The 25,026-nt window shown below is 41.4% G+C and overlaps 1 protein-coding gene across 1 annotated transcript in view; it reads left to right on the plus strand.

The window, feature by feature from the left end:
• LOC131922893 (uncharacterized) overlaps positions 1-24,400 on the plus strand; it is a 37,343-nt gene extending 12,943 nt beyond the window's left edge. Inside the window, exons 3-6 of the mRNA XM_059277729.1 lie at positions 15,884-16,170; positions 22,364-22,459; positions 23,921-23,973; positions 24,313-24,400. Coding sequence (XP_059133712.1) covers positions 15,895-16,170; positions 22,364-22,459; positions 23,921-23,973; positions 24,313-24,400 — 513 coding nt within the window. The 5' untranslated portion in view covers positions 15,884-15,894. The remainder of the gene's footprint in view (positions 1-15,883; positions 16,171-22,363; positions 22,460-23,920; positions 23,974-24,312) is intronic.
• The last annotated feature ends 626 nt before the right edge of the window (positions 24,401-25,026 follow it).

The raw sequence follows: 25,026 nt of genomic DNA on the forward strand, positions 1-25,026 counted from the left end.
CCTCTAGGGCTTATAATCTCTTCTGTCACGGGTTTTTGACCAGGTTTATAGCACCAAGTATGTATTCACTCCTGTGGATCTCTGGGTCTCAGATCCAATCTGAGGGAAATTGGCTACTTTCATAATAATGCCATGGTCTGTTCTACTGATGAGCACGTATTGTTTGCCAGGTTGGTCCCATGGATCATAGGGTTCACAGCTAGAAGAGGCCATTGATGCTTTTTCACTCCCAACACCCAGCATAGTATCTTGTAAACCCTTTAGCTAAGAAAGCTGGCTGTCCGGGAGCAAGCTTCCCATGCTAGATCCAGTTTGATTTCTCTCTATGGTGCATCCAAGGTGTGTGATGTCTTTAGCATTAGGGTCTTATCATCTAGTTCTGGTAGATAATCAAGAAGAATGGGAAGAGCCTGTACTGTTTTGGGGGCCTCTGGGGTCTCTCTGACCAACATCTCATAAGAAACTTTTTTAGTATCTACCATTGTGCATGTTATAAGCACTATGTTATTTAATTCTCATAATAAACAAGAAGGTTTCAGTACTGAGGTAATAAAACAAAATAAATAAAGAAATAAACAACTCCCCCCCCCAAAAAAAAACCCAAAGCAGGCCCTAGAGGTTAACTACTTACTTGCTTCAGGTTAAAGAGCAAAGAAATAGAATTAGAAGTCAGTAATGACCTACTCCAGGGACAGAATTCCTGTCTACTTTTTGGTTTATTTGGGGGCAGGATCTCTTTCTCTGAACCTGGAGTTCTGCATTTGACTAGACTGCCTTGCCAGCAAGCCTTTGGGATCCTCCTGTGGCTGTCCCCCAGCACCTTCTGGGGGTTCCAAACTCATCTCCACATGCTTGCACAGCAAACAGTCTATCCACAGATACATCTCTTTAGCTCTGGGTTGAATTTTAACTTCTACACAGTGACATTCTGGGGACAGAGTTGGAATATAACCAAGAATTTGTCTGACTTTAAAAATATGTCCATAGGAAGCTGTCTTAGTTAGCTTTCTATTGCTGTGATAAGCACCATGAGCAAAACCTAACCTGAGAAAGCAAGGGCTTCTTTCAGCTTACCGTCTACAGTCCTTCATGAGGAAGTCAGGCTAGGAACTCAAGGCAGGAACTGAAGTAGAGACCATGGAGGAAAGTTTCTTACTGGCTTGCCCCTCATGGCTTGCTCATTTTACTTTTTTATACACCCCAGGATGACCTGCCCATGGACGGCAGCACCCAGAGTGGGCTGGACCCTTCCACACCAATCGTCAATCAAGAAAATGCCCCTATAGGGTTGCCAACAAACCAATGTAATGGATGCATTTTCTCAATTGAGGTTGCCTCTTTTCGGATGAGCCTATTTTGTATTAAGCTGACAAAAAATCAAATAATCAAAAAACACCAGGACAAATGTTTAGTCATGAGAACACATAAAGTTCATGGGATTAGACCTACCAGTGAAAAACTAGCTGAGGCCCTGTATGTACATAACATTGTGTGGGGCCTTGTAAGGCACGTAGGGAAAAATGCATCTACATCTCAGAGAATGACACTCTTGCACTGGAGAACCACGCTCTAAAAGGGTCTAGCTGCACCTGCAGTGACGTGGCTAGTGAGTGAGACTCAACTGAGTGCAGGATGTTTAACACTCAAACTAGTGCCCTTTCATAATTATTTATTTATTTATTTATTTCTGAGACAGGGTTTTTCTGTGTAGCCTTGGTTGTCCTGGAACTCACCTGTAGACCAGGCTGGCCTCGAACTCACAGAGATCTGCTTGCCTCTGCTTCCCGAGTGCTGGGATTAAAGGCCTGCACCACCACTGTCTCCTTCACCATTCTTTTAGACAAGTTTTCTCATTCATGTTTAAGAGAGTCGGCTTTAGCAAGTACAAACTTCGAAAACAAACAAACACTTTGCACAACTTTTAAGTGAATTTTATTGCATTTGTTTTCTGACATGAGACCTCTTTCCCCAAGGACCATAATAGAGGTGATGCCAGAGAAAACATGAATCGAGACAGAACCGGAGGGAATTTTAAAGTTCTCTTTTGCTGCAACCTCTTATTCTCTTCTCTGTTCTTCAATTCTGAACCCTAAACATTTTGGTATCTTAAAAATACCTCTTCTTTTCGTGCTTTAAAATCTGTGATGATTTCTGTTCTTCCGTAGCTGAACAGCAGCACGCCTACAGAATGAGTTAGTTTCATAGAGGAGTTTAAAAAGCCATGATTGAAAGGGTTGACGACCATTTGATTGTCAGCAGCTAATGGTATATTCTAAAATAACTAGTAGAAAGAACTCAGCCTTAAATAAGATATCTGTACCGTACCCTCCCCCTAAAAGCTTAGGTATCTATGAGGAAGAGGAGGTGGGAAGATTGTACGAGCCAGGAGTGGTGGAGGACTCCAAGAAAACAGTCCTTTCCGGACACAACAGGGCTGACTCACATATGAGCTCACAGAGACTGACAGCATGCATTAGACCTAGCGTGGAGGAGGGGAGGAGGGGCACAAAGACTCATCCCCAACCAAGGAGCTATTTGCAATTGATAGTTGCTGGAGAGGGAAAACCAAGTTTCCATCAAGGAAGCCATACTAGGTATATCAAGCCCACACTCCAAGAAAGGCATGGTCTTTTTTTGTGCTCTTTTCTAAATTTAGTTTGTTTTTGGTTCTTTCTTTTAAGAGAAAGAACATGAAGTGGAGTAGGTGGGAGGGGTTAAAAATTAAAAAAGGAAGAGTTGATACTGCATGTATTTCCTGACTATGGGGAGAAGAATTAATAACAACCTTGGTCAAGAAGGGAAATTAAAAATAAAACGAGAGGAGGTAAAACTGAAAGCTAAATTAAGAAGTTATAAAAAGAGAGTGGTGCCATGTGATGTTCTGGAAGGCTTATTGGGGCCATTAAACTCATGTGATTAGCCATAAGATTTATGAGGTCTCATTCCACAGTCACACGGCAGCGTCCTAATTAGGATATAGCCAGGATTAGCTGCGTGACTGGGTGGCTGTGGTTGGAGAAGGACTTCAGAAAGGGCTTCTGAGGGAAGCCTCTACTCTCTCAGCACTGTGAGCAGAATCTCATTCTGAGTTGAAGAAGTTTTTTAAGTTTCCTTTTAAAAAATTTGAAATCCCCTGTATTGACTTACCTTTTTGTTTGTGTCTGCATCCACGTGTGTGCTATAGTATGTGAATGCCGGAAGACGGGAGGTAGTTCTCTCTTCCCATCATGTGGGCCCCAGGAATTAAACTTAGGTTACTGAGGCATCTCACCAGTTAAAACATAGTTTTTTTGTTAAAATAATATTTTAAATTTATTCTTCAAAAACTTCCCACACTTATACAATACATTCTGGTTGTACCTATCCACCATCCATCACTCTAACTCCTCCAGGCACCCTCATCTAAAACCAGTTCCCAAACTTTATGTTCTCTCTCTCTCTCTCTCTCTCTCTCTCTCTCTCTCTCTCTCTCTCTCTCTCTCTCTCTCTCTCTGTGTTATTAATAACCCGTGAGTTCAGTAAGAGCTACCCCTATGTGCATGGGGGTTGGGCCATCCAATGGGACATGAGCAACTTACCAGCTCCCATAACGCCGAAAAATAGAGACACTCCCTCCCTCAGCAATCACATGGGGCACATAGCATAAAGAAATAGCATACAAATGGATTTTCTGAGCTGAAATTTTATTTCTGCATTGTAAGAAAGTGTGTAAAAGTCTTCCCTGATTTACCAGTTCATTACATTTAATAATGCCTATGGCTTTAGACTGATAAATTTTATTTAGTTTATTTACTGTTTTGTGAAATGCTAGGGATTGAACCCAGAACCTTGAATATGCTAAGCAAGGGCTCTACCACTGAGCTATATCCCAGCTCATAATGTATTTAAAACTAGTATATATAAAATTCCATTATATAATATAAATAATATAATAAATATAAAGGAATATTAAAAACTGTGAGGAATTAGCCTGTAATCCCTTGCTTCATTTACTTTCATGGCTTAGCATTTGAATACTGTGTCTTTTTTTGTATCTCTATTTCTTTTTGTAATTTTCTTTATGTCCTAAAGAGAGCATAGAACTAGATTTGTGTTTTTTTCCCTTAATCTGAGCATCTTCATAGGCAAATTTAGTACTTTCAAATTAATTGTGATATATTTGGATGTATTGCTGCCATCTTCTCTCTTTCTTCCAAAGAGTATGCCTCCCCCCCTTTTCCTTTCTCTATCCTGACCCATTGTTTCTGCCTCCAGGTTCTTCAGAGGTTGGAAATATGTGAAAACATTCTGTGTACTGCTTCTTGGTGAGAGTAGAAGAGTTGGGGGTTGTTTATAATTTTGGAAGAAGACTTCATGTCATGGGATATTTTGATGGCACTCTGACATCCTGAGACTGACAATCAAGTTTACTTTGAATCAAAGGGTGGAGCTAGCTAAAAGCTGACCAGAATTAGCTATAGATGTTTTGGAGGACCCAGGGCATATAGACAGACACAGGAAGTAGTAGGGAGGGGCTTAGAAAGATTCTCACCTCTTTTGGATTGAGGAAGGAGAGAGAGAAGAGGTCTCTGGTCACTTCATCGCTTCTCTGATCATTTCGGTTCTTACCCCAATGTCTGACTCCTGAGTTTTTATTGATAAAGAATAATTAGATTAGATAAATGCTTCAACCTCTGTCATCAAAATCTTGCAGAATTTGCTTACAGAGATTTACGGGAACTCCAGATCACACAACATGATTACTCTGTAACCTCAGGGCAGTGGTTCTTCTTCCTGACCCATCACCAAAATTATTCAGAAGGACTATAAGACATACACTTGTAGTTTCCATTTTATTTATTGCTTCAGATAAGTTAAGAGGTGTATCCAGGTAGAAAATTATTATCTATAATTCTAGTGGATATACTTAAACAGCTGAACAGATGTATTTAAATATAAATGTAGCCTAGAAGAAGAGGTACCATATATTTTGCTTATAGCTTCCTATATTAGTCTTACAGTGCTGTAATGATCTAAATTCCTCCAAGTCAGATGAACATCTTGAGTTCATAAACAGGAAGTCACATTTGTGTAACCACAAATGTAGTTATTAATAGTTTCCCACACTACAAGCCCATTATATTATGCCCATGATGAAAGGTATACAGTTTCTAGTATAGCGAGGGAAATAGTCAAGAAGAGAGATGTGCTATGTCCTAGTGCATCTGAATATCCCAAACATCTGTCCTTAAAATGTTCCTTATGACTCTGCTTCACTTCGTTCAACAAGGTGGACACATTTGGGGGACTGTGACAGATACTTATCCTTTTACACTCTGATTATACTATTACTATTAGAATAAGACCTTTTAATTTTGCCTTAAACATGGGTTTCTAGAAGACTCTAATTGATAAAGAAGAGAGGACAATCTTTGTAGGGTATATAATACACATGTGAGCTGGGCTGAAAACATGTATGTTGGAAGTAGCCAGAGCCAAGTCAAAGTAACTGAAGAACCATACAACACGCTGAGGATCACATGGGTCCTGTGAAGGCCTTTCCAAGGAGGCTTTGATGGTGACTTGCACTCAGAAAGATACGTAGAAAATTGGAGTGGTGTGAAATGGGGAAAGCTGGAGGCAGGGGGACTAGTTAGGATTTCAATGTGAGGATGGGTAGGGCGAAGCTGCCGTCATTAATTGGTAGCTGAAAATCTAAAGACCATTAGGAAGCTAGGGACTTGACTAGAATTGATAAAGAAGGTGAAAGAGAGATAGGATAACGTCAGTCTCTGGATTGTTGGCCGTCTGTTCGGACCACTGTTCTTGCTGGGATTGGCTGTGTGCCTCTTAGCCTTTCTGCCATCAGTAAATATTCTTCTAAGGCATGTACAGAATTTTCCATTTCATGGTTAATTTGAACACCACATCTTGTTAAGGGAATGACCTGTGGTCTTTTCTACTTGGATTTTGTCAATTAAATGTTGATTTTATAGTAAATTAAATTAAGAAATTAAAACTATTTTTTTTTGTTAAAACTCTTGTCACAGAAACTGTTCTTTACAGCACTTTTAATGAACAAAAGCTAAACTTTGTGGTTGTCTAACAACCTGATTTTCTGCAGGTTACTGAGCCTAAGCAACCACAGCACAGTCATAGAGCTGTGGCTTTTGTCTGGATCTCTCTGTTCATGAGAAGGCAGAAGTAGAATGAGCAGGTAGCATCCTCATTCTGGATCTGAAATGTGAAAGTGTATGCTTAGTTCACTTGATTTAAGACAAGTCCTCAGCTAAGTTTTAAAATGTTCTTGATAAACTGGCAGGTAATGGGATGCTTGAATCTGTGTTCAAGATGGTTTTTCCCAGAGAAGACACTAATGGACATTTTAAGACATAACTTGAGTGCACTGGTAGCCAGAAGTAACTGTAAACTAGAGTCGAAAGTACAGCTACATGGCCTCAGGTTGAGAAAACTTAGAGGGTACTCAAGCTAAAACAAACAAACAAACAAACAAACAAACCCACAAAAATCCAGAATTATATACATGGTTCTGATAAGGAGAAAGAGGATTTATTGTACATAACACTGTGGGGTTTTGGACACTTTAGGTGTAGTGCGTCTAGTGACTCAGATGATGGTCTGATGGTGACTCAGTCTTCCTTTGACAGCACACATTCCCATGTAGACCTCTTTTCAAGAGTGAGTTTTCTAGATGTGGTACCCCGCTTGTTTTCAGTGTTGGAAGAATGACTGATTCTCCGAAGAGCTAGTGTTTCTTTTGAGTCCCAGCACTGTTTTTACAGAGACCAAGCCTCATGAAGAGAAGACTGTGTCAGGAGCTTTTGACTATACATAGTTGTAAAGAGTCAGATGCATGTCATCAGTAATGCTAAGTTTCAATTTCATCATAGGAAGGTGTCAGCTAGGAACAGTATTTAGAAATCAACCAAAGGCTTACAGAAATCTGACCAGTGTCATCGGTGGAAGGTCAAACAGGATCATACAAGCTTCAGAAGTTGGGGGAGCATCACATTGGAAAGGATGAAGGATCTTTTAAAAAAAAAACACCTCAGTCAGTGTGATGGTTAATCTTGAGCACCAACTTGAATTAACATGAGAACAAACCTTAATGTGTATATACGGGAATATCTCTAGATTAATTAAGCTGGGAAGGTTAGTTGAGGTGGGAAGTCCTATCCCAACGTGGGTAGCATTCTTTCATGGACTGGTCCTGGACTGGATTAAAAGGAGAAAGTAAGTTGAGCATCAGCTCTCGTCTCTGCTTTCTGACTATGGATGCAATAAGACTGGTTGCCTCATGTTCCTGATGCCATGACCTCCTGTTACAGTAAACTTTATCCTCAAGTTGTGAGCTGTAACACACCTTTCTTTCCTTAAATTTTTTGTCAGGATTTGGTCATGGCAATGAGCTAAGTAACTACTGCACTAAGGAAGGGAAGTGGGAAGTATAAAGAAGATGCAGGGGGAGGCAGAACAAGACACAGAGACTTCTATTTCTTTGTTTCTTAAGTCCTAAGTGAATGTGTATTATTGACATGATGAGCATGGCTTTGTGAAGGATGCCAGTGCCTCAGACTCATGTTCCACTGGTCCAAATACTGATGTTGACAATGTGTGTAGAAAGTATCAACCACAGCCTTTTCTTCCCCATGACTGTAGCCTGAGATTGCTCCCCTACAGAGACCCCCCAACTAAGATTATCTAACTGTCCTCATTCAGCTGGATATAATAAGCCAGCCTCCTCACTCAGCGCTATTTAATAAAGACACTGAATTTCCAGGGTGCTGGTGCATCTCCATTAGAGTGCATGGCCCATCTGAGCCTAGCTTTCCTACACAAGTGTCTGTCATTGTCAAACACTGTCAATGTCAATCCCAAAGCTGTGTATATCTCTGCAGTCAAGTGTCCAAACACCCAAGCCTAGGGGGAACAATTCTCATCCAAACTACCATACTCTCTCTGTATGGTATAAATAAATAAATAAAAAACAAAATAAAACTTGACTAACCACCGGCCAACCCTCTCCCCCATTCAAGTCCCCAAAACATCCTCACCTGCAGAGAGGCTGTCTGGGTCCTCAGCATGATAACCCACACAGAGAGGTTTTCAAGCAGCAATCACTGTTCACCACTGCAGCTCTGAGTGAGGAAAGTACATTTGCACAGCAGTCCGCAGCACAAATTCTCAGCTGGCATCTAGGCTTTGCTGGTGACAGCTCCTTAAGGGGCCTGAACCTAGCAGGTGTCAAAGAGTGGCTTTACAAAGTACTGGTATTTGCTTTGTCTTAAATGATTTGCCATCCCATAGCTCCACAGTAGAGGGTGATTATAGTGACCTGACTCCCCCACCCCAGCCAGGCTGCCTGGATCCCCAGGGATGCAAATGAGTGTACAGAGGAATAAGATAGACACAGGGCTCCATTACGGTCTCATTAAAGACACCCAGTGACTTTGCTGAGTTTAGAAGTGTTTGTTTAACTCTTGGCTGACCCTTCTGTGGGAATCAATGCCTTGTACACCGCACTTCTCAACCTCCTTCTGCTTCCCCCTCTACCTTGCATCTCCTAAAGCTGGAGTCTACGCACTCTGGTACCCTGCAGTGACAGTTCTTTAATCTCTCCCCTGGGGTCTCAATGGGCTCATTTTAAGAACTCAGCTCTCTCCTCTCTGTGGATCATCCTCATCTTCATTTCTCCAGACCCAACGTTCTAGCCACCCTCCCATGCTCTACCCTCTAATGCTCTGCTCGTAGCTGCCTCCTTAGATGCCTTCATTGTTATGAAATCACCCAGGAACTATGATGCCCAGACTTGAACGTATCTTCCTTTAAAACCTCTGCAATTTGCTCCCAGATTTATATTTGTAAAATTTGAATAGTAGGCAATTTGTCTTTTCCTCCTACTGTATGTTCACTGTTGGCCCTATCAAATAGTCTTTGACTAGTTCTTTACTTTGTTTTCTCTTCCTGTGTGTTTTCATCTGCACCCTGCAAGCCTCTTTTCCTTATGGAAGAGCTTCTTGTCCCCCTCTTCCCAGATGATTCGCTGTAGCAAATCCATCTTACTAGGAAACCATGTGTTGATTTCCAGCGCCTGAAAGAAAACTGAGGTCCCAGGTTTTCCACACTCAGAACAGCTCTGGGAAGACCCAGAACATGCCATAAAGTTAGTCATTCCCAAGGTGGGTTTCTTGGCTTTGTGTGAAGCTGCATCATTGCTCCATCAAAGTTGGGATTGAATTCAAAGACCTGGGGAAATAAGCTTGGTGTAAATTTTCAGGTAAATACTTGACCTCTATTTTCCTGATCATGAGTGAAGCAGGAAGGCGGAGAATAGAAATGTGCTTATGCAACAGCAAGCTGGATTTGAGTTAGACAATGGAGACAGAGCTGAAGACCTGCATGGTCTTGAACCAAGCACTAACTAGTTATTTCCCCTATACCGTTGTTACCAGAGTGTACCCTGGCAAGACCAAAATGCCTGTGGGTTGGTAAAGGGCACAGAAATAAACCACTCCAGAGATGGTTCCAGGTGTCTTTACTGCATGTGAGCAATCACAACTATCAACTGTGATTGGTTAGTGCATTACTTCAGATTGGATAGTGGGCACTCATACCACTAGGGTTTCTATGTGGAAGAAGCACCTGAAAGGAGACATGGAGAAGGCAGACTCTGCGGGCCAGCTACCAACTATTCAGACTACTTCAGAATTCAGTGTTCGGACTTCAGGAGCATGCTGGCCACCAGGTTATGCCTGTGTTTTCTCCTACACCCCTAGTCCCTTAATTAGTGCTAAGAGCCCTCCTGACCAATGTATCGCCTTTTTAAATTATATTTTTCTATGTAGCCATAATTTCTCATTTGGTATATTCTACATTTTACTTGTATGTTATTTATTTTTTTCTAACCAGCATGTGTGGCCTGGGAGGCAGGGGTTTTGCCTGTTGTGATAAAACACTATGACCAAAAAGCAGCTTGGGTAGGAAAGGGTCTATTTCATCTTACAACTCTCAGGTCACAATCCATTAATGAAGGAAGTCAGGGCAGGAACGTGGAAGCAGAGGCCATGGAGGAATGCTGCTTACTTGCTCCTCAATGGTTTGCTCTGCCTGGTTTCTTATACTATCCAGAACCACCTGCCTAAGGATGGCACTGCTGCAGATGAGCTGGGCCCGCCTCCATCAATCATTAATCAAGAAAACCCCACAGACTTGCCTACAGGCCAATCTTATGGAGGCATTTTCTTTATTAAGAGTCTCTTTCTCAGACATGTCTAGGCTTACGACAAGTTGACAAAAACCAACCAACACTCTAACACGAGGTACATGCTCAAGGTACATGTTCACAAATGTAAACATTTGGAAGATTTTTAAGCAAATGTTTGTTTTCTCTAATAGAAAGCTTTTTATTTATTGGTGAATTTGGTCAGTTCTGCCCTAAACATGCTAAATTTACTTCTTTTCTAAATTCTGTTTATCTGTGTAGAACTTTCTTTTCATCTCTCCACCCATACCATTTTGGGTCCTGATTAGATTGTATTATGGGGAAGACATTCCAGAAATCTTCGGCCACAGTAATCATTATCCTCTCAGCTGCTGAGCTCCTGTCATTTGTAGCTTTCATCTCTGGGACTGTCACACCTCAAGTCTGCTGTGCCTTGCCTCCCTTTGGCCTAGGTCTCATCCTCTGTAATGCCATGTTCTTTCATTACTATTGTTATACTCCTCAGATCTTAACCTAACTACTGCAGGGTGTCACAACATGGGACACTAATGAATCAGAACCCACAGAAACCTTGAAGGATATCGTGTTTTCATGCAAGCAAGAATACAAACTAATACAATTTTGACATTGTGGAAAGCCATAACATTTTAAAATGTATTTCTGTGTGTTCCTATTATATCTTAAACAGTGCTAGGTAATGTTGTTTTAAATTCGGCACAGTGGCTGTACCTTAATCTACTGCTATCTCAGCCAGCAATTGCAACTCTGCAGTTACTGGCCTGCTTCTCTAGCAGTGGCCTGGCAGCTCAGGCCACACAGCCTGGTGAAAACTCTGCTCCTGCAGGCACCAGCCCTGTTGTTGCCACTAAAAGTAGCTTCAACTAAATCTGTATTGTTATAATTATAAATAAGACTCGAGATTCAAAGGCTGGGGTGAAAACCTGTGAGCTCAGAGAGGCTGAGTAGCAACTAGCTAACTCTCTCTCCTTGCTGGTGTACACAGAAACTTGCACCACTCCAAACCCCACCCTAGTACTTCTGGTGTCTCTCTAGCTCTCCTAGATGCCCTCTGAGGCTCTATGATTACTTTCTGTCAACTAGTTGTTGATGCAGCCTCATGACCCAAGGTTAATTTTATTTAATTAAACCAAAGGCAAATTCAGGATTCACAGTGTGATCAAATATCCTCTCAACAAGGTATTTCATGAGCTCAATCAATGTATCAAGTGATGGAAGATCTTCAAATCTGACATACATTTAGATTAGTAGAAGTGAAGAATTTATGATTTGCCTGTGATATAGCTAACTAGAGGAGGCTCTGGCTTGAGGAGAAACTAGGGTCCCATGGCTCCCAGGTCAGATATGTTTTTTCCTTACCTCTTTGCATCATTGACAGACAATGCTGAGAACAAAAGTATCTTGTTTTATGTAAACATAATTCAGTTATAGGCATGTATTAAATGTCTATAAGGCTAGCATCAGTAAAATTAAACATCTACTATGAAAGTGTTCAGTGTACCTTGGATGCTGCTTCGGGTTAGATTTCGAGGAATAAAAGATTCTCCTGGCCAAATGCTTCTAATCAACTGTAAAATTCTTGGTGGTCACTAGGGCAGGACCCTGAAGCCTCTGTTAAGCAGCAGCTGCTGCCAGGCTGTTGCTTGAGATATCTGGAAATATTTTGTTGGCCTTATCTTGACTCTTCCTGGCTGCAACTGTCTGGTTTCCATGTCCTGTCTTATCCTGTTTGTCCACATTTAGATAACAGACGTCCTTGGGAACAGAGAAACAGGACCTTCAGGGGTCTCAGCCTCTTGACATTTTTTGCCTCCTCTGCAGCCATGTTGTGATTACCATGGTAACCATCACAAGAATTTTAGTTGTTTTGACTTGCATGTTCAGTCTTTTTTTGGACTTAGGGTTTTCTTTCTGCACAAGGTTAAGCAGACATGCTATTGTTTTCCTTTTTAAAAATTTTAGGTAGTTTTGTAGATGAATTTCTAAATGGTCTTATTAAATAAAAAACATGGAGCCATATATAGAGGTGAAAGCCTTAGAGAGATCAGGGAAATAGGGAAAGCCACCAGCCAACATTACCTCACCAACTCTGCAGCTACCAAAGAGAGCGACTTCCTGTCTACCCACGCCTATATACCTTGCTGTTCTGCCATCTGATTTACTCTCTCCATTCGGCTACATCACTTCCTCTTCCTGGCCAGCTCTGTCACTTCCTGTCTATCTGTACAGACCTCCAGACCTCCATGGTTAACTAGTGTTGGAATTTAAGGAGTGTGCCACCACACCTAGCTCTGTTTCCAGTATGGCCTTGAACACACAGAGATCCTGCCTGCCAAGTGAGTGATAGGATTAAAGGTGTGTGCTAACATTGCATGACTTCTGTGTTGTGGCTGGCTTTTTCCTCTGATCTGCAGGCAAGCTTTATTTATTAAAGCACAAATAAAATATCACCACATTTCAGCACACACAAAATATCACCACATAGTCTGGCAGTTGGTGTATAAAAAACTGAGGATCTAGTAGCATGGGAAAATTTTTTTTAAAAGTTGAGCTTAAGGTTTAGAAGTAGATTTCTCCATGTTGTGGTTTAAATGTACGATGCCCTCTTTCCCCAGGCTCGTGTGTTGGAACACTTGGTCTTCTGTGGTGGTGCTATTTTGGCAGGGTATGGAAATGTACTCTTTTGGGCAACATTTTAAATTAAAAATTTTGAGAATTTCTTCCAATGTATTTTGAATATATTTACCTGACTCCCCCAGCTCCTCCAATTACCACTCTCTCTACCTTCTTCTCTCACCCAACTTTGAGATGACTCCTTTTCTTCTTTCCCCACTGTGTCCAGTTTGTGTTGTCAAGCTAATCTGAGGAACTGGTTCTCTCCTGGTGTGTAGTCAGCTCACGGGGGAGGGGGGGGGTCACATCATGAAAGAAAACTGATTTCCCCTATCATAACAGCTATAAATACCATTATTTCCTCAGCTAGTGGTGGGACTTTTGTCTGGAAAACACTGTTTCCTTGATGTTTTCTACTGTCTTTGGGTGTGGAAACTTTAGGAGGTGGAGCCAAGTGCTGGAGGAAGTGGGTTATCAGGGTGATGGTGGGTGGGGGTGGGTCGTGGGATGGTGGTGGGTGGGGTGGGTGGTGGTGGGTTTATAGCCTGATTCCTCTCCTTGTTCTCTCTCTCTGCTTCCTGATCTCTGGAGATGTGAGCACATCTTGTCAGGCTCCTGCTTGCACAGCTGCAAGCCATTCCTACCAAGTGGCCTTCGCACCATGATTGAGAGTATCTCTGCAAACCAGAACCTCAGATAAAAACCTCCTCTAGTAAGTTGCTTCTCATCAGGTGTTTGGTCACAGCAGCAGGCAAAGTAACCCATGCATAAAATTGACTCATTCCGAGCTCTGGGTAAGTTATAGTACTTTTTGAATGCACTTAATTTTGGCAGGCATTTTGATGAGAGTCTTATGCAGAGACAACCAATGGAAGACAAAATGCACTCAAGTATGAGTTCATACATAAAGTGCTGCTGGGAGCCAGATGTTTATTATTAAAGAGCAGAAGTTAAAAATATAAGCTGACCACAGAGTCTTGGTAATTATAGGTGAACAAAGTTTCTGGGGATCCACTGCAGGCCAGAGACATGCAGTATTCTTTTTCCCTTTGTTCCATGGCTGTCACATACCATGTGACATGTGAAGAATGTCTTCCATATAGTGACCGGACCTTCTCCAGTGCTAGTAGGGAGGTTAGTAATGTTGGTGTAAGAGAAGCAATACCTTCCTACTTTTATTCAGCCATTAGGAACTAGTCTATGAGTTTTGCCTTCAGAGCTGATTTCCGTGAATTATTCCCACCAGTGTCTCATGCTCTGAGAGAGTTCAGCTGTGGTAGAGACAGAAAACCAGCTGTATGTGGCTATAGTAGATTTGAGGGACAGAAATGCTGACTTGGAAGCTCCATTGATGTGTGGATATTTCTAGACTTGCCTCTGAGTTAGAATCCTGGGGTAAACTTCACTCTTTTGTCTTCACCTTATGCCACACTTTCCAAGAAGCTTCTCTTCTGGAAGAAGAGAAACTGTCCCAAAGGGTCAATCCACAAGTGGAGTACTTAGTGATGAAGAAGAGTACTTCACAGATGGGCACCTAAACCCCCACCACGGGACCAGCAGCACACCTATCACCAGATCCCATTTATATCGATACTGACAATCTCATTTTAATCATGGGACCATCTTTAACCCTTATAATCTTCCAAGTGTTGAACGAGATGATATATAAGTACCATCAGCGATCCGTAAACTGTCTTTCCAGGCAAGCCCAGGGACATTGGTTTTTACTGATGATTACAGTCTAGAGAAGCATTCTAGATTTTCAGTTTTGGATGATCTTGAACTAATGATAACCTGATAGTTCAACAGAAACAGGCTGTCTTCATCTCAACTGATCTTTTGTGGGAGATTTCCGTGTGTTTTTCCTACATAACTAGGGTACATAGTTGAGTTGGACAGCAGGACCATTATCATAGCTGGATTGGAGGACATTTTAGACCACATAGTTGAGATGGAAGGCAGGGCAATGGACTAGGCACTGGATACTGTTGGCTGAGGAAGAAGGAAGTAAGCAGGTACCCTTACCCTTGTGGCATTTGGTAAAACAGTAAATGCTGTGGAATCAAGGCTATGAACAATGTTATCGTTGAGAGATTGTTTGGAGGTTCTAACAGGGGAGTACAGCTACTTCTATGCCCTTGACCAAAGACCAATCTTCCTCTATTTGGGGAAGGTCATCCTCTTTGACTGGGCTTTGGGAGGGATGCACATGGAGCAGTCAGAGAGGAAGGGGACACCTGCCTAGCCAGCCGGATCAGCTGAATCAACCCTGACAATCAATGGGGTGACAGATGTCGCAGCCAGATTGCCCTCAAAATAAAACAAAAAAAGGAAATGTCTTCATGAAACCCATCACTATGTACAATGAAGATGTCAATTAAAGTTTGCTTTTAAAAAGAAAAAAAAAATGTTGCCCTATAACCTACTCCAAACATCTATTCTTGATCTATGTCTCACTCACACAGTTTGAAGAAGGGAGAGATTTAATGTGGTATTCTCACTCACTCTAACTGTTTCCCTTTATTCTCATCAACACATGGAGTTTTGAACTGAAAGCAGGATTTGTTTGAACTTGGGGTCTGCTCATAAATATCTACCACATTCCCACACGGCAGATGCAAGTTCTTCAGTGGCTTTGCCATATGGGTTCTTCCTAAGATTGGGAATGAGAACCTAAGACTAAGCATGCTCCAGACTTTGCCAAAGTGTCTGAACTTGGACTTGCCTCCATGGAGCAGGTCTAGTTTCTGTGAGTGTTGCTTTTCCAAGGTTGACATGATATATGAAGCAGAAATAAAGGATGTTGTTACTCTATAACACATTGAAATCATACTTTTTTTTTGCTCCTTGATATTCTATTCAAGATTAAGATATATTTATTTTCCCTAGGGCAAGGTGGGTAAATTTCTCTAAGGCAGGTTGGCATATGCATGTTGGGGAGATGAAGAGAGGAGGAACTGACTTAGCTGTCTTCAAGAAGAATGAATGTGAACTACGAGCCTTCCCTGTTGTTTATGTTTTTCCTTGCAGATACTTTGACTATGAATAATAGTTTCAATAAGAAAGACAGGATGTGTTCTGACAGGAAGGCTGGGAACTGTGACAGGCAGAAGAAAAATGAAGCCAAACAACCTGGAGATGTGTCATCACTGCTAGGGTTTGCCTTGATCTACATCCAGTCATCTACGCCTTTTCATACTGGGCCCTCATTCAAGAAACAGCATATCTGCCCTGACTTTGAAGTAATGGATGAGCTTTCAAGGGCAATGCATGGGAATGAGTCTTGCTACTTTCTTCTTACAACATGCATTCATCAGGTACTGGAGATTACCGATCACATGGTTCCTAGAAATTATATAATAGTGAACATGAACAGTTTGATTTTTATCTTTAAAATTCATTTTATGTTGCTGGAGAGATAGCTTAGTGGTTAAGCGTGCTTGCTGTTCCTGCAGAGTTCAGGCCTCAGCACCCATGTTGGGAGGTTCATGACATCCTATAATTCCAGCTCCAGGGGGTCCAGTGCCCTATTCTATCCTCTATGTACACCTGTACACATATGGTAGACACACATAAATAGAAGAAGAACAACAAAAAACAACCCTTAAATATTATACCTCAAGGTAAAGTCTCCTATCCAGAAATCCTTAAAGGGATGGAAAAGACAGTGAAAAGTGTAATTAGTAAGTTTTTAGTATCCATATGCTAGTGGTCCTATAAAAACACTTCCATATTCACTGTTGGAAATCTCAAGTATTTTGTGCATGTGTGTAGAGTATGTAAGTGTTTGTGTGTATATGTGCATGAGCCTGTGTGTGTGTGTGTGTGTATATATGTGTATGTGAGTGTGTGTGTGTGTGTGTGTGTGTGTGAGAGAGAGAGAGAGAGAGAGAGAGAGAGAGAAGAGGCAGGAGAGAGAAAGAGAGAAGTGGGGGAGACAGATAGAGAGGTTGATGTCAGTGTCTTCCTAGATGGCTCATTTTTTGAGACAGGGTCTTACTCTTACTGAATCTGGAGTTCACCAATCTGGGTAGGCTGGCTGGATAAATACACTCTAGGGATCTACCCATCTCTGCATCTTCCCACAGATCTCACATTTCAGGCATGTGCAGGTGTCTGTGCCTGGCTTTTAGTGGGTGCTGGGGATGCAAACTCAGGCCCACCTGTTTGTGTGGCTGGTTTTAACCAACGGAGCCATCCCCATAGTCCCCGAAGTATTGTTACAAGCCAGTTATGAATCAGACAAAGTATGACTGAGTGTGGAGATGCTCTCTTTGTTGCTCAGGTGGAAAAGTCAACAGCTTTCTGTGAGTTTTTCTTTCTGTTTAACCCACAGCTGCTGTGGCAGCAAAGCCCTTCTGCTTCTCAGGATGGATTTTCCGTCTATCATTGTTGACAGTGCAATGCTATAGTGATAGCCTTTTAAACTCACAGTCATTAGTGTGGGAGATGAGACAGGAAAAAGAGACAGTGGGTCCAAGAAAAAGTCCTTAGTCAAGACAGAAAGTTACCTGCAGAACCATAAAGTATTTTTTTGGTAAGATTGTGGAGGACAAAAAAAAACAAAACAAAAAACAAAAAACCAGAACAAAAACAAATAAAACCAGTGGCTATTTGAAAGGAATGAGGAGAAAGTCACCTATCTAATGGTTTCAGTGAAGGGCATATAGGTGATGAGGGCCTGCCAAGGAAAAGAATCATGATAAGCAAGAAAGTAAGACAGCAGATGACTTGTGCTTACCTACTATTATCTAGTAGGGTTTTTTTCTTTGTTTTGTTTTGTTTTTGTTTGGGCCAGCTCAGTGTTAGTAGTGAGAAAATACTATGGTATAATTTGTGCTCATAACAGTTTTCTAGGGACTGATGATTGGTAGAAATCTTGCTTAGCATACATACATGAGGCTCCGGTTTTCATCAGAAGCACTGAATAAACCAGATGTGATGGTGCACATTGGTAATCCCAGAACTAAGGACACAGGGAGAGGAAGATCAGAAGTTCGAGTCCATCTTTAGTACATAGAAAGTTGGAGGCCAACCCAGGATACACGAGACCTTCTTAAAAGGAGGAGGAGGAAGAGGAGGAAGAGGAGGAGGTAGCAGCCAGAGGAATGTGCAGCAAAAAGACATCTTTTTGCATGACACAGCCATTGCACTCTTGAACAGCTTTTGATTACCTGCATAAAACACAAGGCCCTGTGCCTCCCTGAGAGAGGAATGGCAGTTGACGGGTACTGGTAGTAGGGGTGTTATTTACCTACTAACTGCAGATAGTGATGTAGCTGCGTATAAGTTGGCTTTGCTTCAGTAAATAACCTCCTGCCCCTGCTCACGCAAAGAATTCCAAATAAACCCAGTGGGTCACCCACAGAAAGAAGCCATGAGAGGAGGAGGAGGAAGAGGGATATTTGCTAGGATGATGTATGTTAGAGGAAGGAGAGAAGAAAGGGTCATGGGGAGGAAGAATGATTAAGATTCATTATATACTTGTATGATACTGTCAGAAAGGAGAGACAGTGTACAAATGGCTGCTATATGGAAAGGATGAGCCAGCTATCCGGTGAAGACGAAGCTAAGACATGCACGGGAGGAGAGTAAAGATATTATTTGTGATGAAACCCAGGGAGCTGGGTGCAGGAGTGCCCAGGTTTCACCTGTCTCCCAGGGAAAGGAAGCATGAATTACTGGTTGGAGCTAGAGAGAGTGGGCTTATGACTTACATTACTCAGGAAGTTGTAGCATCAATACAGACAGAGATTTAGCCCTTAGTGTTGGATTTATGTGATAATTTGGAGTTTTAATTAAGCACTCAAGTACAACTTCATTAGCAAACTTCCTGGTAGTAGGATTGTCCCCTATTTTAAGTGTTGCCCCGTGTATGGGAAATGGAAATTTCTAACTTAGCATTTCATCATGCGGTTTTGAAGGGTCAGGATCTGGTGGTTTAAGTTTTCTTATGGATTCGTGACTCTTTTCCACCCTGGAAATGACAGCTTATCTGTGGCTCCTCAAGGACTGGGTTCACTGGTGGCTGAGATGCAGCAAGCTTGTGTGTGGACATCATTTGGGGAAAGTGATGTGGTCTTTTTCTCTATTTCAATATTCAAATGTCACATGGCCAGGACAAGAACACCTGAGTGTATGCTGTGGTTTGAATGTCTTCCCAGGTTCATGTGATGGCAGCTTGGTCCTCAGTATGGTGATATTGGAGAGGTATGGAAGTTCTGAGTGATGAAGCTTGATTCAAGGTTACTAGGGCTCTGTGGATGTTGCTATTGCAAGGTTTAAGGCTGACCTATGGAGATGCTAGTATCCCTCAAGAGAGGGAGCTATGGAAGATTAAGACTGGTTCCTTCTCACTCAGGTGTCCTGCCTCATCATGTGAGATATTTCTCTCACCTGCCCTCCTACTGTGATGCAATCTTGCCACGTGACTCAACCCACAAAGTCCTTGCCAGGGCTGAGCATATGGCAACACCATAGTTTTAAATCTTCAAGATTATGAGCTAAATACAACTGTTTTCTTTATATGTTACACAGTTGCAGGCATTTTTTGTCATAGTAATAGACTATTGAAGTTTGGAATAAAGTATAAAATCCAAGAGGCATTAGTAACCACAGCTTAGGAAGTTACTAATTAGGAAGCATTCTGCCATATATTCTTCAGGAAGTGCATATAGACAAGAGTCATGGACTTCCTTATTTTCTAATACTTTTATTTATTCTTTGAAAATTGACACATGTATATGATGTATTTTGATCATACTCACTTTCTATTCCCCTCTCCAGTGTCCATTTAGTGCTATCTAAATGCATGTGGTTATGGGACCACCCACTGGGGCATATTGATGGTGGAACAGCTGTAGGAACAGCTAGGCAGTGCTTGTCTGGACACCAGGCCAGGAAAGCAGGAGCTGTGGGTGTAAGAAAGCCAGGGAAGATGCAGGAAGATCAGATGAATTCATCAGGATGATGAATTTACTTCGAGGAAGGCAAGGACTGGAGAATCACTACCCAATAGCCGTGGAAGACAAAATATGCCAGCAGTCCATTCTGAACCATATAGAAACAGAAACGCATAGTGTAGAAGTGAAAAAAAGTAACTGTCACCAGTGAGAAACAAATCTTTATAACAAAACTGGACTGATGAATGACCTTTAGCTGTGGAAAGATAGTATTCTGATGGAGCATGAAATGAAAAAGTTTCTTCTGAATGCTAATTTACATGTTTTCAGTTCTCAGTCAGTATATTGTAGTAGATGTATGCTGTATGATTAGTATTTTTTGTCTCATTGACAAAGAAAAATGTGTCAGCTTGGCACACTTGGATAAAAGCAGTTAGTTTGGTGATTCCTATGGAAGCCTATGACTAATGACAGCATGGCAACATTAAAGCTAATAGAAGTGTACTTTAGAGACAAAAGCCTTAAGGGAGGGGGGATAGTATAGGGATATGAGACATGAAGGTAGCGCTGGAGAAGGCTAGGAGTAAAAAGTTTCAAACAGGAATGGGGTAGGCAGGAGGGAGGAGAGGAGAAGGTGAGGGGAAGGTTAATGAAAACCAAGGATATATGAGAAAAACAGTATGGAAACCCACCACACTGTAGACTGATTAAAAATATAATAAAAAAGAGTTTGGACAGAGGTAGTCTTCATGGGTAGATAATGTTAATCTTAGAAGTCAATCTCAGTGCCAGGTGTGTTTTATCTCCCTACACATTATTTTTTGGTCAGGGAGTCCTCAGAGGCCCCCGAAACAACACAACCTATTACCATTGCTCTTGGTTACCATCTTAGACGGTAAGACCCTGTTGCTGATGGCTTCTTATACTTAGGTGGCAGGGTTTTGAGGAATCAAATTGGAACTGAACTGGAGCTCTCTCCCTACTAGATAGCTATCATAGTGCTAGATTGTGCTATGCAGGCTTCTGGAGAAGAAAAAAATCAATAATCTTTTCCATCTGTGAACTCTGGAAGATATACACTGGCTTGCGAGGCAAGATGTGCCCAATGGTATAATAGTGGTATGATTTTATGGGGATAATGAACTGTTTCTTTATTGGATTTGAAGTCCAATGTTGAGTGCCAGAGGGAGGGAATTCATGCTTGATATTGTAAATCTGGTCAAAACCCCAAGGCTCAGAAGGTCATAGACTCTAGTGGGAAATCTCCTACTGTTGTTTGATTAAATGAACGTGATGTATGTGCTGTTTCATCTTATTTTATTTATTTTTTGTCAACTTGACACAACTAGACTCATCTATGTAGCATTAATTGTTAGAAGGTCTTATTAATAAAAACAAGCCTGGAGCCAGGTATTGGGGTGAATGCTGGAAGATCAGAGAAGCAGAACAAACCACAGCTCCCTCACCTCGCCAATTCCTCAGCTGATCTTGTTTCCTCAGACTGGAAGCCTCTGTGTCCTCATCTGAATGGGTCTCAGCTGAACTGCTGCTCAAAAGCCTAAAAGCTTAACCAGCTCTGGTTTCTGGTCCTCACACCTTAAATACCTTTTTGCTTTCTGCCATCACTTCCTGGGATTAAAGGCATGTCACCATGCCTGGCTGTTTCCAGTGTGGCCTTGAACTCACAGAGATACAGATGGATCTCTGCCTCTGGAATGCTAGGATTAAAGGCATGTGCTACCACAGCCTAACCTCTATGTTTAATATTATGGCTGTTCTGTTCTCTGACCACAGATAAGTTTATTAGGGTGCACAATATTTTGGGGAACAAAATATCATCACACATCTGGGAAGAGAAAACCTCAACTTAGAAAAAAAATTCCCATTAGATTGGCTTTAGGAAAGCCTGTGGGAATATTTTCTTCATATATATATACACACACACACACACACACACACACACACACACACACACACACACAAATATAATCATATCATTACCCCCTTCCCCTTCTTTCCTCCAACCCCTTCAATTTACCCTCTTATTATCTTTCAAATTCATGGTCTATTCCCCGAGTTATATCATTGCTTTTAGGTGGTGACCTGGATATACTCAGAATATGCAGATAATTTACACATTTGTTTGCTGAGATAGTTCTGAATAAATTGAATAAATTGAAGAAAATGATTAGTAGGAATGATGTAGCAAGTAATATTTATGTGATAATTTTTTTATTACTACCCATTACTTGTTAGATTTAAATCTTAAGGGCGTAGGCAGACTATTCTCAATCATGTTTCAAGAAGCTATTTACTTCCTCATTATTAGACAAAGTTCTGCTCAGGCAAGTGTCTGGACAAAGAATAACTACATTAATTCACTGGAGAGTTTTTTTCCCTTTATTTTCTATTGTTAGCTAATTTTGTAATAGTACATCTTAGGCAGAGAGAGAAACATATCTGCTAACAATAAAAAGATTTTGTAAGCTTGAAAACTGTATAATTCTCTATAAACATCTAATCAAATGTTTTGTTTGATAAATGGTTTTGAATCTACTTCTTTGTTCTATGTGATGTCTTTTTGAAAACTTTGGCTACGTTTTGGAAGACTAATACAGCAGTTATTGGATCAGAACTTGTAGAAATGGGAGGAAGAACAACAGAAAATGTGTTGAGTTCATTCAGCGAGAAGATTGGTGGCCAGGTAATGAGATGTACAGATGCTAATTGCTCTTCCTTTTCTCACACATGATGGGCACATCGCTGTCCCACACCTGTCTGCATATGTCTGCAGAGAGCACATGATTGATGTTGTAGATAGGAGGTGTAGAAAGAGCGTAGTGTGAGAACAAAGATACCAGGAGCAGATGAGTAACAGATCACAGGAAGAGACAGTGGCATGCCTGAGCAGAGAGTAGGAGAAATAGTGAGGTTAGGAGGGTAGCAACCACAGCCTGAGACATCATAAACAAGATGTGGGATGTCCCTGCATTCAACCTCACTTGTGATGAAATCATTGCACAAACACTGAAGTCTTCAGTGCATAAACAGGAATTCCACATGGCATGGAAAAAGTCAGAATTCTTCCCTCCTTTTTGATATGTTAATTGCAATTTCCATGCTGAAGCAACAGGACAACTTCGGTACAGATAGAATGAGTCATCTATCTATTATCTATCTATCTATCTATCATCTATCTATCTATCTATCTATCTATCATCTATCTACCTATCTATCTATCTATCTATCTATCTATCTATCTATCTATCTATCAATCATCAGTCTATCTATCATCTATGTCTCTCGCTCTCACAGTGAGAGCGAGAGAGATATGCAGTATAGGATACAGCCCTGGGACTCACAAAATTTGGCTATCAAAATAAAAATAAAAATAAATCTATACCTTGCCACATGGCTCATGGCTTACCAACATCTTCACATGCTGCTTGTTATGTCGGCAGCTGGCAGTGTCTCCTTCCTCCGCCTTCCACTTCCCAGAATTCTCCTCTCTCCTTGTCCCACCTATACATCCTGCTTGGCCACTGGCCAATCAGTGTTTTATTTATACAGAACGATATCCACGACAGTTATCTTCTAACATTCATACATTGACACGCATAAACATATTTACTATCTGTCTGTCTGTCCATCTTCCTTATACACACATACAAAAAAACAAAAATAAGGACAAATAAAGCTTGGTAAAGCAACTTAAGAAAGGGAGTTTTTTTCCTTTCTTTCTTTTTTTTTGGTTTTTCAAGACAGGGTTTCTTTGTGTAGTTTTGCACCTTTCCTGGAACTCACTTTGTAGACCAGGCTGGCCTCGAACTCACAGAGATCTGCCTGGCTCTGCCTCCCGAGTGCTGGGATTAAAGGCGTGCGCCGCCGCCGCCGCCGCTGCCGCCACCACCACCCAGTGAGTTTTTCTTTTTCTTTTCTCCTCCTCCTCCTCTTCCTCCTCCTCCTCTTCCTCCTCCTCCTCCTCCTTCTCTCCTCTTCTCTTTCTCTCCCTTCTCTCCTTCTTCCTTCTCTCCTTCTCTTCTTCTCTCCTCTCCTTCTCTCCTCTCCTCTTCCTCTCCCTTCTCTCCTTCTCTTCTTCTCTCCTTCTCTCCTCTCCTCTCCTCCTCATTCTTCTTCTTCTACTTCTTCTTTTTTTGTCTCACAGTTCAAGGAGTACAGTCCCTCACAGAGCAGAAGGGACAACGGTGGGAGCCTGAGGCAACTGGATGAATTGTGTCAGCAGCCAGGAAACAGAGAAATGAATGCTGATGTTCAGCTGGCTTCCTCCTTCTTTCTTTTTTCTTTAGTCTCAAACCCCAGCCTGTGCGGTGCTGCCACACATACGCAGGGCATGTCATATCCTTGGTTAATCAATCCTCTCTGCCCCACCCAATACTCAAAGGTGCATCTCACTAATCCCCTGGATGTTTCTTAATCCACTCAATTTGACAGTGGAAATTAATTATCACAGAAGGAAGTTAAATTTTATTCCAATATGCAATGAGAAGTCTTTACAGTCCACACAGGTGACGATATTATTTGATTTTTGTTTTGAAGAGCAAATGAGAATGAGGAAGTGGAGACTGTCTCCACTCTAGAGGTGGTGGGACCTGGGAGAATGGAGCTGATAAATGAGGAGGACTAAAGTCTCACACAATAACCAGCTTTATTCAGAGCATCAGACAATTTATACTCTGAAGGTTAAGAAGAGTCACAACAGTAAACTGTACAATCACAAGGGCATGTCACATCTTGTGGACAAGCCACACATGACACATGACAAAACATGTTTTCCATAGAGGTATATAAATAAATAACAATATCCTATTGTAATGGATAATCTGAAGTAAACCCACTCCTATCTGCTACACTTGGGAGGGACACAAAAGTACATACCAAGAACAATTCTGTTTTTGAAGAAACTGAGGTCAAAAGACTCTTGTCTTGTTTTCTCATAAGCACTCAGAGTTTTTCTCACATGATGTCATTCTTGGACTGTTCCAACAGGAGACCACAAATGTAGTTAACTTCTTTAAGATTTTATGTTGGATGGTATAGGAAATAACATCTGTTTAGTGCTTCCTACGAGGGAAATAATACTTTTTATATGCCATTAATTGAAGAAGTGTCATAACCAATGATGTAGGTGCTATTATGAATCTTACTGTTTTTATAGGTGAATAAAGGAGGCATACAGAGGAGATCTAGATTATAAACAGAATTTGTTTTTGGATTGATCTATCTATCTATCTATCTATCTATCTATCTATC

The sequence above is a fragment of the Peromyscus eremicus genome, chromosome 12, assembly GCF_949786415.1.
Source record: "Peromyscus eremicus chromosome 12, PerEre_H2_v1, whole genome shotgun sequence".
Taxonomy (NCBI): domain Eukaryota; kingdom Metazoa; phylum Chordata; class Mammalia; order Rodentia; family Cricetidae; genus Peromyscus; species Peromyscus eremicus.